Source organism: Pelophylax lessonae, assembly GCF_965119305.1.
Source record: "Pelophylax lessonae genome assembly, chromosome: 9".
In the NCBI taxonomy this organism is placed as follows: Eukaryota; Metazoa; Chordata; class Amphibia; order Anura; family Ranidae; genus Pelophylax; species Pelophylax lessonae.
The window spans coordinates 92,461,893-92,482,643 of record NC_138776.1 but is presented as its reverse complement, the minus strand read 5'-3'; the positions used below and the strand labels follow the sequence as shown (position 1 = coordinate 92,482,643).

The 20,751-nt window shown below is 41.7% G+C and overlaps 1 protein-coding gene across 1 annotated transcript in view; it reads left to right on the top strand.

The window, feature by feature from the left end:
• Positions 1 to 261: 261 nt before the first annotated feature.
• LOC309563180 (opsin-VA-like) overlaps positions 262 to 20,751 on the top strand; it is a 109,464-nt gene continuing 88,974 nt past the window's right edge. Inside the window, exons 1-2 of the mRNA XM_082267514.1 lie at positions 262 to 980; positions 10,301 to 10,511. Coding sequence (XP_082123640.1) covers positions 635 to 980; positions 10,301 to 10,511 — 557 coding nt within the window. The 5' untranslated portion in view covers positions 262 to 634. The remainder of the gene's footprint in view (positions 981 to 10,300; positions 10,512 to 20,751) is intronic.

Here is a 20,751-nt window from a genome sequence, read left to right as displayed (position 1 = left end):
TACATTAGTTACATTCTGCTTCTCATTCCCTGTGCTGTCCGTTCCTAAGGATGCAGTGTCATCAGACTTCAGTGTGCGGATTAGCCTTCTTCTGGTGTTTTACACTCTTGTATCATGTGAGACTACTCTTGTCATCCGCTGGCACTTTACTAGCCTGAGCAGTCAGGGAAACTCGTGCAGTCTTAGTTAATCCCCTCCCTTCACTGAAGAAGGCAGGGTCCCTTAACTCCTTTTCTCCTTTCTGTCAGGGAGGGATCCTAGTGTGGTGCTCTCCTACAAAACTGGAATATCTAGTGATGTTTTCAGCACTGCTGCTGTTAGCTTGGAGTGTGCTAGCCTACTACCTAAAGCTCTTGGACACACAGGCATGCATGGATCAATGGCACATGCACTTGTATATATAGCAGAGTACATGAGACACAAATTTCCCTGGAGTCTATTGATCCTGCTTGTGACAATATTGTTCTGCACTCTGTCTGCATTTTTTAACTGACAATTTAAAAAGCAAAATGACTGGCACGTTAGCGCTTTACCATAGAGAGCAAAAGATGAGCTTTAGCTGAAGTCGGTTCCTACCAAAGCCGTCCAGCTTTCTCTCCAAGCGGACTTAATCAAGAACTTCCTAAGGGTCAAGATGCCAACTAATGACTCCTTGCTGGCAAGCCCAGAGACCTCTACGGAGTGGAGTCCGTTTAGGGGGCCCCTGAAGTCCATCGAGCCGTGGAACTTCCAACTTTTGACGGCGCTCATGTTCCTGATCACCATCTTGTCCATCGCTGAGAACTTTATTGTCATAGTTGTCACCTTCAAGTTTAAACAACTGAGGCAGCCTTTAAACTATATCATTGTCAACTTGTCTGTGGCTGACTTTTTCGTGTCCATTGTTGGCGGCAGCATCAGCATCGCCACCAACAGTAGAGGCTACTTTTACTTGGGACCCTGGGCTTGTGTTATTGAAGGGTTTGCGGTGACTTTTTTCGGTAAGGTTTGGGCTTTTTAATCACACCATTTCATTGGCTGGTTCGTACTCATCTTTAGACTTTTTGATAACATAAATTAAAGTACACCTGTCATAGCAGAATTGTGTAGGATGCCATTGCTTTTGAAAATGTTGGTTCCTTAGCGCTTATGCTGGTATTTTTGGCTTCAATACTTTCTGAGCCACTGACCAAGAACACGTTTAGAGATAAGGAATTACAACATGCTTGCTCTTGGTTTGTGACTATTAAGTATGTTTGGCAACTAGTAGTTTCAGAAGTAGAACAACTTTGGCAGCCCCTGTACATCTTTCATTATACATGTTCTTTAATTTGGCTAAGGGAGAAGAGAACGTGTTCCTTAGCGCCCATGCTGGTATTTTTGGCTTCGATACTTTCTGAGCCACTGACCAAGAACAAGTTTAGTGATAAGGAATTATGACAGTTACAACATGCATGCTCTGGGTTTGTGACTATTAAGTATGTTTGACAACTAGTAGTTTCAGAAGTAGAAAAACTTTGGTAGCCCCTGTACACCTTTCATTATACATGTTCTTTAATTTGGCTAAGGGAGAAGAGAACGTGTTCCTTAGCGCCCATGCTGGTATTTTTGGCTTCGATACTTTCTGAGCCACTGACCAAGAACACGTTTAGAGATAAGGAATTATGACAGTGACAACATGCTTGCTCTTGGTTTGTGACTATTAAGTATGTTTGGCAACTAGTAGTTTCAGAAGTTGAACAACTTTGGTAGCCCCTGTACATCTTTCATTATACGTGTTCTTTGATTTGGCTAAACTCATTGGGGTTGATTGGCTAAGGGAGAATAGAACGTGTTCCTTAGCGCCCATGCTGGTATTTTTGGCTTCGATACTTTCTGAGCCACTGACCAAGAACACGTTTAGTGATAAGGAATTATTACAGTTACAACATGCTTGCTCTGGGTTTGTGATTATTAAGTATGTTTGGCAACTAGTAGTTTCAGAAGTAGAAAAACTTTGGTAGCCCCTGTACATCTTTCATTATACATGTTCTTTAATTTGGCTAAACTCATTGGGGTTGATTAACCAAGGGTGAAGAGAACTTCACTTTGAACAGTAACTTCACTTTAGAGAATAGAGTAAAGCTGTGGGCTCTTTGAATAACCAATCACGTGCAAGAGAAACAGTACTTTGGCTTGCCCATGATTGGATGATTGAAGTTTCACCTTATTCATTCAGCAAGTGGACAATCACGTTGCAAAGTGAACGTTCTCTACTCCCTTAATACTTCAACGCCCCCTTGTTGTCACCAACGAGAAACTGGTGTTCTGCGGTTTAGCATGTGCTAACAAGAATGTGTTCCTATCTAATAAAGTTAGGATTGTTAGTGATATAATGCCTTATGAAGTTATATTTATTTGATTCTATTTACATCATCTCACAGTAAAATGTTCGTTCACTCAGCATGACACAATGAATTGAGAATGTTTGATGGTCCTGACTATTGAAAGGTAGAATCGGGTCTCTATACACCCGAGGGCTCTGCAGTATTCACTCAATAGCAAATAATTAGAACTTACTGCAGTTTGAATGAAGAAAAGACACAGAAATTAAAGAGATAAGCTCATTGACGATAAATCCTTTTTCTGATCTGTGCTGTACAGTAAAAGTTTGGACCATCCGATAGATCTGATGAAGAAGTTGTGTCTTCACTTCTATTATTGCTAAAATTCACTGGGGTATTTAATAAGTCATTATGTTGTCAGCTGCCAATCACTCAGACATGGAATTTATAGATTGCAGTTCAAATACTTCTACAAACAATCATCTGTTTTTTTTTTCCAAGAGCGAACAAATAAATGTCTTGGGTATTACAATGATAAATTCTAACCTTCAAGGGTAATTCCACCACTTTTGTTTAGTTGATTTTCTAAGCCATTGCAGTGAAATGACAGGCTGTGTAATGGCATTTTTTAGCTGTGTTTCGTGAAATTTGCACTTGAAACACTCAAGAATACTCAGGCTTTGCTTGTTGCACTGGGAACTGTAGAAAAAGTGTAATGCTGTGTCTATGTGAAATGTCATAATAGTTGTAGACTGACTCTTGTGACATCCAGGAATAATTTACTATCTTTTGTAGGATGCATAAAATATTTCAGAACCTTGTTCAAATTCTATAAATTAGGACAATGATACAATCTGCAAAGTTCATATGACTGCATTGCACTCATTTATTCACCAATGTAGTCCTACATTAGATAGTCCTATTAACTGTGCAAACCATTCTAATAATACAATTATAGGATTTTTTTGTTAATATTATATTTAATGTTAATATTACATTTATTGTTAATATTATATTTAATGTTAATATTATATTTAATGTTAATATTATATTTAATGTTAATATTACATTTATTGTTAATATTATATTTAATGTTAATATTATATTTAAATTAAATTAAGGATGTGGTGCTACTATTATCACTCACTCCAACAAAATCATTTTAATTAGATGGACCTGTAATCATTCATCTATTTATGTTCATATTTTTAAAAAATTATTTACATTTTTTACAACAATGATAATTATTTGTTAATTTATTTACTTTTTTTTTATAATTATAAACATTTTAAAATAATTCAAATGATTTGTATACTTATGCATAGTTTAGCATAAGTATACTATTTATACTTATGCTAAACTGGCCATACACTATACAATCTGATTGTACAATCGTACCAAAATTATGTAATATGGGGGGGACAAATAAAACAATCCATTTATGTGCATCAAATCAGGCAGGCCCTTATACTTCATAATTAATGGTGGATCTAAGTGCAATTGTACAATCAGAGTGTATAGTGTATGCTCAACTTTAAACTGACCATACACTATACAATCAGAATGTACAATTTCCATACAATCTCGTTAGAATTACCCGTAATATAAGGACAAACCTAATACATCCAATTTGTATCCAATCAGGCCCTTTTACCACATAGTTGATGGCAGATCTTAATGTGATTGTACGGTCAGATTGTATAGTGTGTATGGCCAGGTTTAAAGTCAATATTTTTTATACTACTGGCTCTCAGACAGTGTTAAGGCTTGTGTAGATGGGCAAATGCAGCATGCTTTCAGTTGCATTTAAATTGTATTTGAGATCAGTTTGGGACACCTCTGATATACACTATATTGTCAAAAGTATTGGGACGCCTGCCTTCTCATCCAACATCAGTGCCTGACCTCACAAATGCGCTTTAGGAAGAATGGTCAGACATTCCCATAGACACACTCCTTAAACCTTGTGGACAGCCTTCCCAGAAGAGTTGAAGCTGTTATAGCTGCAAAGGGTGGGCCAACTCAATATTGAACCCTACGGACTAAGACTGGGATGCCATTAAAGTTCATGTGCGTGTAAAGGCAGGTGTCCTAATACTTTTGGTAATATAGTGTACTTCAGAGGTCTTCAAATGAGCTTCTCGCCTGCTTCTGACCTGCTTTTCCATTCCCGTGGACTTATTTAAGAGAGAAGCACACAAAGAAAATTCACCTTTACTAATGCTGCTGATTTGACAGAAGAAAGGGAATAACTCAGTAAGAGTTCTATTAGCTTAAAGGGGAACTCTAGCCCTTTTTTCAAAATGGGTAGAGTTACAATCACTGTTAGACATCAATTGCAAATATACAAATAAATTAGAAAAAAAAAAAAAAAAAGCTTCTATTGCAATCTGTGTCCCTCCTAAGGTGAAGTACCCAGCCTTACTGCCCTGGTGACAGTGGTCCAGGACAGAGGAATTAAGAGGATACTTTCCCTTTTTAAAACGCTAGCCATCCGCTGAAAAAAAAAAAAAAAAAAAAAAACCTGCAAGACTATAGCATAACGTGCTAGTATGCATTGCATACTAGCACATTTTGAAATACTTACCTTAGAATGAAGCCCCCGCAGCGGCGTCCGGTAACCGCTGAGGGAGCTGACATGTTTCCTCTGCGTTTTTTCAGGGTTCGCAGGCTCTGGCGCTGTGAGTGGCCGGAACTGCGAATATGTCACTCCTGCGAATGTACACTGGAGGCCTTCATTCCGACAAGGAGCTCTGAAGTTCAAGGAGCTCTGATGTCCAAGGAGCTCTGATGTCCAAGGAGCTCTGATCAAGGAGCTCTGATGTCAGCAGCTGTATGCAAGGTGAATATCTCCTAAACTGTGCAGGTTTAGGAGATATTCACTTTACCTACAGGTAAGCCTTATTATAGGATTACCTGTAGATAAAAATCACCAAGTGGGGTATACAATCGCTTTAAGGACATAGACAGTAATAGAAACCCGGGAGTCTAACTTATCTGCAGTCTAAAGCTAAAAAGTTCTGGTCCTCTTTAAAAATGAAGATTCTTCTTGACTTTAAACCTTAGTGATAGAAAAATGTAGGCTGCTATTGCTGACTTCCTTCTGAGGATGCTGGTTACCTGGCTGGTATTCTGACCCACTTGGTTTAATACTTTCCAAATCACTGACCCGGGGCAAGTACGCAGATTAGAAAAGTGAGTGAGAGGTCTAAAATCCGCATGCAAGCCAGGCACTTCGCAATTTCAGAAAAAGTTAGCAACGATCTCCTCCATGGTCGGTACCTTTTCCCTTGATTACAAATTTCACAAGGGGTAAAATATCTGTGTACAAAAATCTGAGAATGACACCTTTTCCATTTTCTGACTGGTGGTGCAGCCAGAAAACAGTAGCAGATATGGGATTTCAGTCTCACCATGAAAGTAGTAGTCAATGTTCACTCAAAATCAAAAAGAAGAATTTGATTTAATTCCCTAGCCCCACGTTTTTTAATAACTCTAATATTGTGTAAAGTAAAGCCGGGGAGCAGAAATCCTTCATTTTGTAAATGAAAAGTGTCATCCTGATTGGATTATGCATGTACAGACTCTTGAAGTACCAACTTCAAAAAAAGAGAACTGTTTAAATTGTGTCCACTGCTGTGTGGGAACTGTAGACACAGCTATCTGCAGTTATCACATACCTAATGATGAATAATTCCTATGGGATACCATGGATACTTAAAGAGCCTGCACAGGTTTAAGAGAACAAAACAATGTGTAAATAAGGCTGTAGAAATAAATCATTTTTGCTGTCAAATCACTGTGCTTTCTTGTATTCCAAAGCAATATGTTCCCAAAAACTGAAGGTCATGTCACACAGCTGCGAAAAACGCTACATTTTTATCAGTCAATTTTTTTTCCTACAGATCTGAATGCAGGTGTGTTGTTTTCTATTAGCTCATGCAGACAGCTGTGTAAAAATCAGATCTGTAAAAAAAAATAAAACCTGCATCTAAAGTTCTGCATTTAGTCGGAATTGTATGTTGCATATATGGTAAATATTTGTGCTAAAGTCTGTATATGTACAATGATCAGTGCAAATGTACTCTACTGGAGCAATTGGGGATGCTAGGCAGCAATAGAGCAATAGACATCTGTTTTCTAGCTAATCAGCAATACCCTCCTGCGTCCTAGCAACAAGGAATGTTAGCTGGTAATATCCCCCCCTGTGTCCTAGCAATGAGGGTCCCTGAGGGCAATAGCCACCTGCATCTCAGCAAAGAAGGACCCTAAGTGGCAATGCATCCTAGCAGTAGAGGACGCTAGATGGCAATGGCCAATGCCACCTGCATCCTAGCAACCAAGAATACTAGGCAGCAATATCTACCTGAGCCTTAGCAAAGAAGGACACTAAGTGGCAATAACCACTGGCATCCTAGCAACAGTGGATGCTATGTGGCAATAGCCAACTGCGTCCTAGTAACAGAGGGTGCTAGTTGACATAACCTGCCTGCATCCTAGCAACTGCTAGGCAGCAAAAGACACCTGTATCCTAGCATAGAAGAATGCTACACAGCAATAGCTTCCTGCATGCTAGCAATAGAAGAAGGTAGGTCACAATAGCCACCTATGTCCTAGCAACCAATAGGCTGCATTAACGCTGTATGCCTTGTATCCATGTATATCTAAAGGATTACATACATACAGTGTACAGACCAAATTTTATGCAGGATTTGCTGCCAGCAAGAGCAGGTTAACTAATTTCTGTATTTGTATATGACTATGTGCATGTATCCTAAAGCAAAACTCCAGGCACAGAGCTTTTTGTGAACTATTCACAGATTACATAGCATCCTGTGAATGGCCAAGGGGAGAGGGGGGCAGATAAATGACTCTGAGGCTGCATTCATACATTTGTAACAGGAACATGCATTCCTGTTTGCAATGTTGGCTGAGTGTTTCTCATGCGATTTTGTGTGTTCCAAAGGGCCAGCCCATTCACTGGAATAGGCTTGCCCTATCTGCGATTGTCGCCCGAAAAGAAGCTGCTGCTCCTTTTTCGGGTGAAAAGCATCACACAATTTTTTTAAAGGAGCTGTTAGTCGCAAAATCACAGCAGAAACGCATTACGTTTGGGGTGCCATTGAAGGGCACCCAAATGCATGTTGCACATTGTGCAGCGATTGCCATGCGATTCTAAATTGCAAAGTGTGAATGGCGCCTTTAACACTTTGATCTATGAAAGGGGAAGCTTTCATATCTGCATTGGGTGCTATACTCTACGGCAGGGGTCTATAACCACTTAAGCCCCGGAAGATTTTACCCCCTTCCTGACCAGGGGGTATTTTGCGATTCGGCACTGCGTGAATTTAACGGACAATTGCGCGGTCGTGCGACGCTGTACCTAAACAAATTTGGCGTCCTTTTTTTCCCACAAACAGAGCTTTCTTTTGGTGGTATTTGATCACCTGTGCGATTTTTTGATCACGCGCTATAAACAAAAAAAGAGCGTCAATTTTGCAAAAATAGCAATATTTTTCAAATTTTTTTATATGAAATTTCCCCCAAAAAAATGTAAAAATCAAAATTTTTTAACATTTTCGGCCAATTTGTTTTATGCTACCTATGTTTGGTAAAAAAAATCGCAAAAAGCGTATTTTGATTGGTTTGCGCAAAAGTTATCGCGTTTACTAACAAAGGGAAAGATTTTTGTCATTTTTGTTGTTTTTTTTTTTTAACGCGTAATGGCGGCGATCTGCGATTTTTTTTTTTTTGCGGTACTGCGGCATTGGGGCGGACAGATGGGACCCTTGACTGACATTTGTGACACTTTTGGGGTTACCAGTGACATTTCTACAGTAATCAGTGCTATATATATATGCACTGTTACTGTAAAAATACACTGGTAGTGAAGGGGTTAACTTTATTTGGGAGGGAGGGGCTGTGTGTATCCCTAGGGGCGTGCTTTCTACTGTGATTGGCTGTGGCTTGAGGTGTAAGGACACTGATCAACGGATCTACATACTAGATCCGTGTGATCAGTGTCTTTACAGCGAGGAGAATGACAGGTGGCTTGTTTACACAAGCTGCCTGACATTCTCCCTCTCGGGAGCGGGAGCGCGCCTCCGGAGGCGCGCGCTCGCTCCCTAGACCCTCACAAGCTAGTGACGTAGCCCTACGTCACTTTGCCTGTGAGGGGCTGACTGCCGACGTAGATCGGCGTTAGGCAGTCGGCAAGTGGTTAAACCATGGTCCCCCAATTGTTCAGGAACTACAATTCCCATCATGCCTAGTCATGTCTGTAAATCTCAGAGTTTTACATGCCTCATGGGATGTGTAGTTCCACATTAGCTGGAGGGCCGTAGTTTGAGGATCCCTGCTCTACGGCTTGAAGAAGGTACAGAGCAGCGATCCAGATGTTGCTTACAACTGAGCGAAGGAAAATCGTTTTATACTCCAGAAATTACAAAAACCTCTGTGACCAGAGTTCTGCTTTAACTTTGGTGAATATTTGTAGCTTAGAGGGTAACTCCACATTCGTGGGTAAAAAAAATTGCAAATAAAGAAAAAACAATATAGCGTATACAAGTGTGACACAAATCATATTGTAATTGAATGTTATTAAAAATTACCTTTCCTATTCAATCTGCAGCTGTTATCATTTTCTGAAATTGCAATGCAATATGGCTACCTGGAGCTTTTCTGTACACAGAATCTGTACTGGCCACACCCCAAATATCATGTCCTGCTTGTGTGATTGGCTCACCGATTTCCCCAGAAGTCTGCCTAAGATACAAGTCAGATTTCTGGCATCCCCTGCAACAAAAATGTCATTTTTGATGAGATACTTCCAATAGGAAAACGTCTAAGGCTACGTTCACATGTAGGCGTTTTGGGGCGTTTTTCAGCTCTAAGGATCAGCTCAAAAAACGCACAACAAGACAAATCCTATTCATTTCAATGGCCCCTGTTCACATCTGAGCGTTCCGACGCCTTGAGCAAAATGCCCGACGCTCCAAAAAGTACATGAGCTTCTTTTTGGGCAGATTACAGGCATTTTTGTTAGATGTCAATGTCTTCCTCCAAACACCTGCAAAAAACGCCTATAAAAATTCCTGTAAAACGCTTGTAAAAACGCCTATAAAATAGCAACGACTAGATGTGAACGTAGCCTAAAGCCCCGTACACACGATCAGATTATCGAACGATCGGTCGTCCACTTTCCACATCAGACTAGCATGCCACAAAAAACGAAGAGGTTATTTTCATACGAATTTTCCCGTACGACAGAATTCTACTTCAGAAGTGATGTCATGTGTTGGATTGCTTTGTATGTGTTCTTTCGTCTCTGAGCATGCCTAGTCTTGCTCTTAAGATTTTTTTCCGTCTAAATCTGTACTAATCAGATGAAAATCGTACGTTGTATTACGGACGACAAAAATTATATAGCCTGCACATCAGGATTTTGTCAGCCGAAAAGTCAGAGTTGGCTGTCGAAAAGCACCATACTAACAATCCGAAAATCGGCAGATCGGTAGTCGGACGCATTTTCCCTACAGATTTTCTTTTTGTGTGTACGGGCCTTAAAGGGATGCAGGCCCAGCAGATTTCCTCATTAGAGCTCTGCAGCTGCCACAGCTGATAGATCATTATGAAACCACTCTCATTTGACCCACTCAGCACAGAGGAACAAACAATGATTTCCTCAGAATAACAAAAGGTAGGAATCTGCAACAAAGTTTGTTATAATCCCTGCAATGTACAGAGATCATCCAGAGGGGAATGTTTTTTTCTCAACAAAAGTGGAGTTACGCTTTAAGGAGTTTACAGCAATAATTGTGGCTTCAGCATTTGGTTTACACATTCTTTTTCATCTCTTGACATGGAATAGATGCAGTTGCATTTTTAATGTCATAGATCAAAAAAAAAAAAATCAATAACCCAAAGCCTGTTATAAACATTAAGCCAATAACTGATTCAGACATCCAATAATGTTATTATATCTTTTTACTTCTAAGGCATTGTGGCTCTGTGGTCTCTGTCTATTCTGGCGTTTGAGAGGTACGTGGTGATATGCAGACCGCTGGGAAATCTCCGTCTTCGGGGGAAACATTCTGCTATCGGTATTCTGTTTGTCTGGGTTTTCTCTTTAATATGGACCATCCCTCCTATTATGGGATGGAGCAGCTACACACCAAGTAAGATTGGAACCACCTGTGAACCCAACTGGTAAGGGATGACTAAGATTTGCTGTAATCATTAATAATCTTGATTAGCGTGTTACTGGTTTCAGGTTTGATTTTTTTGCCAGAAAGTTGAAAATTTTACACGGCATGTCAGTTATTTCTGGGGGTCATATAGGGATGCATGTCTAGTAAAGAAAGATGTTCACCAGCGCAGCAACATGTTATTTTATCCTGTTTGTATTGATTACCGTCTCTTTATGTCAAAGTCTTCTTTTTTTAACTGCACCCCGCTGACTAACTTGGTAATACAAAGCAGGGCAGTAAAGTTGTCAGCTTTGTAGATATGGCCTTTATCTTGTTCCGCTACGCCTGTTCTGGCTTTTAAAGTATCCGCTGTTTCCAGTGGGATATGCTCAGACTTTACTCATTGCCATGGGGAGCTGTAATAAATGTGCAAGCTATCCGTGGACTCTTTCATAAGAGGTAATATGATTCCGACTCAAAGGCAAAGTATAGTGTATTTTCAGTAGTTACATATTTCAACTACTATTGCCATGTATAAACAAGGCATTTTTTTATGTGGCTTCCACATTTTTCCATTTGTTCAGATTTTTGTTATTGTATTATATAAAGAGATTTATGGATTAGCTACTGCAGCCTTACTAAGGCCCCTTTCACACGAGCAATCCGATCCGCCTGTCAGTTTTTTAGGCGGACCTGATCGGATCCTCCATGCATCCCTATGGGGCAGCGGATGTCAGCGGAGACATGTCCGCTGCCACCCGCTGCCATCCGCATCCGATTCTGTCCGTAAGATCCGGATGGATAGAAACCCTATTTTCCATCCGTCCAGGGGATCGGATCAGATGGGATCGGATGAGAGCGGACAGGCGGTCCGCTCTCATCTGATTCCCCCATAGAGATGCATGGGGCTCTGACACCTCCCTCTCCGCACACAGAGCAGAGAGGGAGCTGTCACCTGCCTGCTCAGTGGGGATCTGTGTTTATGATCCCCTGCTGGGCAGCACGGATCCACCTACGGAGGCGGAAGGTGTGAAAGAGCCCTTAACCGGGTTTTCATGAAACCCTAGCCTTCCTTCAAAGGTAGCTATGGGTTCCTTGAATAAGCAACTCTTAGTTGAGTAACCGCTGTCACCAATAAATATTTTAGCTATCTGGGGAGTATTCTTTCCAATGACCACAAATGTAAGGGGCGTTCTTCTCACCAACCAGTAGATACATATTCGCCAGCACACCAAGGATCTTGCAAAAGCAGTCCAAAAACTTTATTCCAAAGAAGATCACATCAAAAAAATATATAGTGCAACGTTTCGGAGCCGCGCAGGACCCCTTCATCAGGCACTTCTCACCAACCATCATGCCTAATGTACTGTGAGCTGTAGATATAGTAATTATCAGTAGGGGTTCCCTGAGCCCAGAAAGTTATTTCAAGGGTTCCTCCATTTTAATCACTTGCAGACCGTCCGCCTTTACTGTGGACAGGCAGCCCGCAGAGGAAAAACGGCGTTCCTGTATGTCGCTTCTAGATTTTTGGCACACACACACACACATGCGTACCTCCCCATGCCAGCACTTGCTGTGATTGTATACAACGTAAGCCTGTCAGCAGATCCTGGCCAATGATTCATGGCTGGAACTTGCTGATCCACTGTGTCCAATCAAAGCCCAGAACTCTGTGTTGACAATCAGAGAGACAAAAGAGAGAACTATCTTTCTGTTTCTCCTCCCTGCAAAGCAGGATGAGAAACTTAGAGATCTGTTAGTAAAAGCAGCACACTTTACACACATTACACATAGTTAGGCACACATTTACCCCTTGATCGCCCTAGATGGTAACCCCTTTTCAGCCAGTGTCATTAGTACAGTGACAGTGTATAATATTATCACTGTATTAATGTCACTGGTAATGTCAGTGGCCATTAGTCAGTTCCCCCCAGCTTCAGCTAGTGTCAGGTTTCCCGTTGCACTATCGCAGTTCCATTATAAGTCACTGATCACCACCATTAGTACTGTAAAAAAAAAAATCCAGTATATATACTATAGTTTGCAGACACTATAACTTTCATGCAAACTAATCATAATACACTTACTGGGATTTATTTTTTTTTTTATCAAAGACAGGTAGCAGAATACATTTTGGCCAAAATTTATAAAGAAATTTGATTTTTTAAATTTTTTTTTTTTCAAATTCTTCTTTATTAAAGACAATAAAGGTTACAACAACAAGATGCACATGTAATAAAGTATAACAGTGTTGAAGCGTAAAACCGAAGTACATTAAGCAAGTGAGAAAGGTAATATCAATGCGATTTTTTAAATTTTTTATTAGATATGTTTTGTAGCAGAAAGTAAAAAAAAAAAAAAAATATATATATATATATATATATATATATATATATATATATATATATATATTTTTTTTTTTTTTTCTGTCTTTCTTGTTTATATTGCAAACAACAAAAACCCAATGGTGATCAAATACCACTAAAGGAAAGCTCTATTTGTGTGAAAATATGTTATACTTTTTGTTTGGATACAGCGTTGCATGACCACACAACTACCAGTTAAAGTAGCACAGTGCTAAATTGCAATAAATGGCCTGGTTATGGAGGGTAAAATCTTCTGGAGGTCAAGTAGTTAAAAAAAAGGTTTGAGTACAGTTGAGCTACTGGGACTATTCTACATATTCATTTTGTAAATAAGGCTGGCCATGCATGTTCAATTCTCTTGGACAATTTTACTTTAGAGTTACCAAAAATCATATAATCCAAGGTCAAAACGAAGCAACTTTTAATTGTATTCAATTAGGCAGGTTCTTGCATTACATAGTTTAAGGTAAATCAAAAGGAAAATTGTGCAAGAGTATTGAACATGTATGGCCAGCCTAATGGTGGCCATACACTATACGAAAAATCTGCAAAAATTCATTCATTTGAACAGTTTGTTCGTTTTTCAGCCAGTTAATGGGCACAAATCGGTTGGTACTGGTGTTCCCTACTGTGCACACCGCTATGGTGCTCCAGCTCTGCAAGTACACAATAATGATGTAAAAGCCAGCAGATAAACTCCTGAGCAGATAACGTCAATCCACAACTTTACTCTTTGGTCTGTATCCGGGGTCCACCCTAGCGCATGTCCCAGCTCAACAACAATGTGCCCAAACTGAAACAAAGGGCCACTCATCAATAATGTCGGTGTGTTTAAAAACTTCAATCAGTTAACACACATCCACACTATGACATACCATCTGTCATCCACCTGCTCCGACATCTTTCCCTCCAAAGGGATAAGTCATGACTAAAGTTTTTTGACACTGTGACATTATCGATGTGTGGCTCTTTACTTCAGTTTGATCCGGCAGCTGAACCCGCAACATTCAGTAGGTGAGGCAAGTATCTGGCACACCTGGAGGTGTTTCAGAAGCTTAAAGTGCTTCTAAAGGCAGGTTTTTTACCCTAATGCATTTTATGCATTAAGGTAAAACACCTTCTGGTTGCAGCTGCCCCTCCCCCCCTCAGCCCCCCCTTTTACTTACCTGAGCCCCATCATGATCCAGCGATGTGCACGAGAGCAGCAGCTCTCCCGGGTCTCTCTCTTCTCATTGGCTCACACAGCATCAGAAGCCTTTGGCTCAAAGCCAGTGAACCAGGGAGGAGAGACTGGGGGGCGGGACAATGTCCATTCACAGGAGCATGGCTAAGGAGCAAGCCTGCTCGAGTGCCTCCATAGCAAGAGCCATGAGCTCTGGTAGAGAACCCAAAAAGAAGACGATCGGGGCTGCTCTGTGCGTTTTGAATAGAGCAGGTAAGTATAAGGCCCCTTTCACACAGGGCAGATCCGTTTTGACAGACTCTGCTTGCTCAGTAGGGATCACTCCACTGATCCCCGCTGAGCAGGGGATGACCGGTCCGTCTCCACTCACTGTGCAGAGACTGACCTGTCAAGAGTCCAGCTCAACTCTATGGGGAGATTGGATAAAAACGGACAGCCTGTCTGTTTTCATCTGATCCTATCCAATCCAACCTGCTGGACAGATGGCCAACGTATCGCCATACGTATGTTTTCAGCAGATCTTGTCCGCTGACAACCGCCCCCATCCGTTTTTTGCAGACACTATAACTTTCACGCAAACTAATCATAATACACTTACTGGGATTTTTTTTTTATCAAAGACAGGTAGCAGAATACATTTTGGCCAAAATTTATAAATCTATGGGGAGATTGGATAAAAATGGACAGCCTGTCCATTTTCATCCGATCCTATCCAATCCAACCCACTGGACAGATGGCCAACGTATCGCCATACGTATGTTTTCAGCAGATCTTGTCCGCTGACAACCAACCCCCCCCCCCCCCCCCCCCATAAAGGAGAATGGGTGGCCTGATCGAGTCTCTGCCTGAAAAACAGACAGGTGGACTCGATCAGTCCGATCAGTCCGATTGTGTGGAAGGAGCCTAACATGTTTGTTATTTAAAAAAAAAAAAGTTACAACCTTTACAATCACTTTAAGGTCTCTTTCATATAGGTAGTCCGTTCAGTTCCGCCTGTCCAATATTTAGGCAGACCTGATCAGAACCTCCATGTTAGTCTATTGGTGGTTGGATGTAAACAGACCTGGTCTGTTTTCATCTGATTACCCCTGAATCTGTCCAGATCCCCTAAAAAATAAAAACTGGAAAAGGTTTGTGCACTTTTCTGTATTTTCATACCTAAATCTGAGGTAGTCCGGCCACCCAAAGATCTAACCTAGATTGGGAAAGCTCCATTTTTTTTAATGGAGCAGAAAACTGAATGAACACCAGTGTCACAAAAGTGAAATTCATTCCATTCAGCTCCGATTCGGCATGGGACTGTTTACCGATCTATTCCTAATTGGGCTGGATGATACCCATGTGAAAGGCGCCAGCGATTTTTCTTCTGATGTAGTTCTGCCAGAAAGCGATCGGACTTGTTGCTACAAGACTGGTAATTATTAGAACTACTTTTCAAGATTTCCTTTTTTTTTTTTTTTTTTTTTTGAATGTCTTGCTTTATCTACTGTTGAGGTAGGATATTAGCCACACAGGGAGTGCATTGTTTTCAGTTAGTTGGCTGATTAATAAGAGTTTATTTAAGAAACAGAGACTATTCGCTTAGTAAAGTAAATGCTATTTCATGGCAAAATGTGAAGCAGTGCTCACTTTAGTTGCCCAGTCATGTAGCAGGTACAGTATTCTGTTTTAATTTTTAATTTTTCCTTTGCACATGATTGGGTATACAAATAAAACACACCGTCACTTTATTTACTAAGCTAACTTAACATTCACTTTGCTAAGTTATTATTATTATTTTACAGGATTTTTATGGCGCCAACAGTTTGAGCAGCTCTTCAATGTAGAGGAGGGACAGTACAATGATAATACAGTAGGAATGGGAGGGCCCTGTTCATGGAGCTTACCATCTAAATGAATAGCATCTACTTTCAGTAAATCAAGCCTAATGTTTGTCAATGTAAAAAGCAGGAGTAAAGCAGAGCTATGGTTGTATAACTGCAACGTAAGAAGCAGAACCTGTATAGTAGGAAGCAGAACCTGTAATTAAATAATATGGCTGCCATATTTCCCATATAGAATTACAGTCACTACATCAAAGCAAGGTGATATGTGTATTTGCATTAACTTTATCTATTTATTATCTACACTATACTTAGAAAACATATAGCCCTGTCAAATATTTATTTGACACATAATGGAGACCATGAAAAGTCATCCAGTGTGCCTAACTTGTTTTGTACTTTAAGAGTGCTGGCTGATCTGCACATCCTGTTCTTCTTTCCTCACATGTGACACCGTTCCCAACTTTTATGACTGCTTCCTCTTTACTCAGCACTTGTCCTTCCCACACATCACACGTTAAGGAAAATCCTGCCCATGCTCTGTACAGGTAGGGAGCTTTCTGGGATGTGTACCAATTGCTGGGGTAGTGACTGTCTAAATCAACAGGGCACCCAGAAGCCCGCTCTAGATTAAAGTAGGTGTAAACTCCCCAAAGGTGGACCATGCCTGTGAATTATGTGTCAGCATGGCCAAATATAGTGTCCTCCAGGAGAGCAGGAGGCACCAGGGTAACTATGCAGGAGCGCAATTGGAGGAGCAGGAGGCACCAGGGTGACTATGGAGGAGCCAAACTGGGAGAGCAGAAGGCACCAGGGTGACTATGCAGGAGCGCAATTGGAGGAGCAGGAGGCACCAGGGTGACTATGGAGGAGCCAAACTGGGAGAGCAGAAGGCACCAGGGTGACTATGCAGGAGCGCAATTGGAGGAGCAGGAGGCACCAGGGTGACTATGGAGGAGCACAACTGGGAGAGCAGAAGGCACCAGGGTGACTATGCAGGAGCACAACTGGGAGAGCAGAAGGCACCAGGGTGACTATGCAGGAGCACAACTGGGAGAGCAGAAGGCACCAGGGTGACAATGCAGGAGCGCAACTGGGAGAGCAGGAGGCACCAGGGTGACTATGGAGGAGCACAACTGGGAGAGCAGAAGGCACCAGGGTGACTATGCAGGAGCACAACTGGGAGAGCAGAAGGCACCAGGGTGACAATGCAGGAGCGCAATTGGAGGAGCAGGAGGCACCAGGGTGACTATGGAGGAGCACAACTGGGAGAGCAGAAGGCACCAGGGTGACTATGCATGAGCAGAAGGCACCAGGGTGACTATACAGGAGCACAAATGAGAGAGCATAAGGCACCAGGGTGACTATGCAGGAGCAGAAGGTACCAGGGTGATTATGCAGGAGCACAACTGGGAGAGCAGAAGGCACCAGGGTGACTATGCAGGAGCACAACTGGGAGAGCAGAAGGCACCAGGGTGACTATGCAGGAGCACAACTGGGAGAGCAGAAGGCACCAGGGTGACTATGCAGGAGCACAACTGGGAGAGCAGAAGGCACCAGGGTGACAATGCAGGAGCGCAACTGGGAGAGCAGGAGGCACCAGGGTGACTATGGAGGAGCACAACTGGGAGAGCAGAAGGCACCAGGGTGACTATGCAGGAGCACAACTGGGAGAGCAGAAGGCACCAGGGTGACAATGCAGGAGCGCAATTGGAGGAGCAGGAGGCACCAGGGTGACTATGGAGGAGCACAACTGGGAGAGCAGAAGGCACCAGGGTGACTATACAGGAGCACAACTGAGAGAGCATAAGGCACCAGGGTGACTATGCATGAGCAGAAGGCATCAGGGTGATTATGCAGGAGCACAACTGGGAGAGCAGAAGGCACCAGGGTGACTATGCAGGAGCACAACTGGGAGAGCAGAAGGCACCAGGGTGACAATGCAGGAGCGCAATTGGAGGAGCAGGAGGCACCAGGGTGACTATGGAGGAGCACAACTGGGAGAGCAGAAGGCACCAGAATGACTATGCAGGAGCAGAAGGCACCAGGGTGATTATGCAGGAGCACAACTGGGAGAGCAGAAGGCACCAGGGTGACTTTGCAGGAGCACACCTGGGAGACAGTTGTCATCCCATAACAGAAAGTATCTAAACAAGGACCTTCATACCAGGATCATGATGTATTATTTCAATGAAAGCTGCAGATTATAAAGGAGAACATCTTTTGAAGTTACATTATAATGTTAACACTTCTGTGGAATTACATTGATTAGGTTTTAATCTTTAGGTAAAGTAAGGCTCTATTTAGGGCACCATAGAAAAGAGTAACCACAAAGTTACCCTAGTTATCTTGCCCTTAAAACCCAACTCCAGGAAACTTAAAATTCTCCCTTGCAGTGTGGCTGCACCTGCATTGCAAAGGTAAACTGCTCATTTTGATCTAGGGGGGCACTGAAAAGTAGATTTACTTACCCAATCCTCCACTTTTCTTTGCTACTAAATTTGTCTCCATAACATCATCTTCCCCATGCTCCAGCAGTCCAATGTCCTCATATCATCAAGAGTGATGCAGGATCCATTGCCCTGCATTGGACATGAGGATGCCGGGGCATGAGGGACCTCTGTCTGCCAGGGATCAGGTAAGTAAATGTGCTTTTACTCTCCCCTAGACCTAAACAAGCAGTTAACCCTTGCAGTGTACAAAAGAATGAGAAAATGGTACAAAAGTAAAGGTATAGCACATCCAAATATAACCTCTGGAAAGTGACAGAAAGCTTCAAAGAAAAAATTGCAGGGATGCTAGAAAGGAATATTAGTTTATAAGAAAGTCTTTATTGCATCCATAAACACTAGAAGGAGCTCCTCAATGAGACTGAAGGAAAATAATGAAACAGCAGAGGGCGTGAAACGAAGTTCAGCATATGCTGTATGTTAAGTTTTATTTTAAAGGACAAATGGCAACTCACTTGATAAAAACAAGTACAAGTATATCTCCTTCCACAATCCTGTGGTGTTAGTGGAAAGCCTCCTAGTGCCTGTTAGTGGAGGTGCATCCACACCATTGTCCTCCACGGGGCTTTCCGTTACCACTGCAGAATTGTGGAAGGAGATATGCTTGTACTTGTTATTATCAAATGAGTTGCCATTTATCTTTTATAATAAAACTTAACATATACAGTATGCTTCACTTAGTTTGGTGCCCTCTGCTGATTCTTTATGTAACCCTTGCAGTGTTGGGGGTAACTAGTTACAAAGTAACTGATTACAGTAACTACATTACTTTTTTTTGGTAACTAAGTAAAGTAACTAGTTACAATGCTAATATTGGTAACTACACTACTTTACTAGGCTATAGGGACGTGCTTTCCTGCGTTACCCAAGCCGTGCGATACAATCGTTATTTCGAAGAATAGAGAGGGATGAAGTTTATGACTTTTTGTTGCACTTTATGTTTTATTCTGTTTTTTCAGGTTTTGTTCTCATGTTTCCCAAAGCCTGTGTTTATACAATAAACTCTATGCAGAAAGAGTGTCATGTATCTTCTTCTACACGGTCAATGAAGAAAGAGTAAAGTAAAGTAATAAGTAGTGAAGTTACTTTTCAAATGCAGTAATTAGTAAAGTAATCTCATTACAATTTACAGAAGTAACTAGTAACTAGTTACATTTTTTGAGTAACTACCCCAACACTGAACCCTTGCAGTGCAGGTGCAGCCCCAATACAGGGGAGAATTTTCAGATTTCCTGGAGTTGGGCATTAACTCTTACCCTGCATGTTCAACTTTATTTTGTATTGTTATGGCCTGTATTGAGAGGTTTTGGGCTTGTGTTAAGTGGCAAATGCAGCTTGCTCTCATGTGCATTCCGCTTGAATTTGAGTTCAGCTGCCCTGTATTTGACATACATCAACCATTTTTGAGCTGATTCTGCTTTTCCTATTGACTTTTATGGAGAGGGAAGCAGTTTTAAAGGTGAACAAAGGCCCGTTGCCATGGGTCTTAAAGTGGTTGTAAACTCTCTATTCTAACTTCTGCTCATTTTAATCCAAATGACTAAAGCTACTGATCGCTGCCTGTGTAATTCCCCTTACTTGTTTCTTCTTGTTTCATGACGTCACCGGCGCATGCGCTTCTCGTCCCTCATTTCACGGCATGCTCTGTGTGCCGTTTCCCCTTCAACATCATGTCATGGCTGAGAGTTCTGCTCTCTGCGGCACAGTTGAGCCCCTTTCACACATGCGGTCCGTTCAGTTCATCAGTTCAGTCACGTCAAAATGTATCCGTTTTCCATCCATTTTTCATCTGTTTTTCATCCATTTTTCGCCAGTTGCCATCCGTTTTTCGTCAGTTGTTATCCGTTTTCATCCGTTTTCCATCAGTTATCTGTTTTTCATCCGTTGTCATCCTTTGTCATCCGTTTTTCATCCGTTGTCTTCCGTTGTCATCCGTTGTCATCCGTTGTCATCCCTTTTTCATCTGTTGTCATCCGTTTTTCGTCCGATCCGTTTCTTTGACGGATGAAAAATAGGGTATTCATCCCTTCAAAAAAATGGACGTTGACGGAAGCGGATGAAAACGGATGTTAACTGATGATCATCCGTTGTCATCCGTTTTTACATAGAGATGCATTGATATCCGTTTTTCATCCATCAAAAACAGACAAACGGACAGCATGTGTGAAAGAGGCCTTAAGACACGCAAGACTTGGCAGATGATCATTCCCAGCTTCCTTGTTTTCCCCCTGGTAAGCACACGATCGCACATGAGCAAGATTTTGGTAAGGGAACCCAAGGAAGGGCGGAAATGACGTCCACAGGGGACTCACCAAACAATACCTAAGATGGCGCTTCCAATTCCTGGAAGAAGCATTAATTACAAAAGATAAAAAAA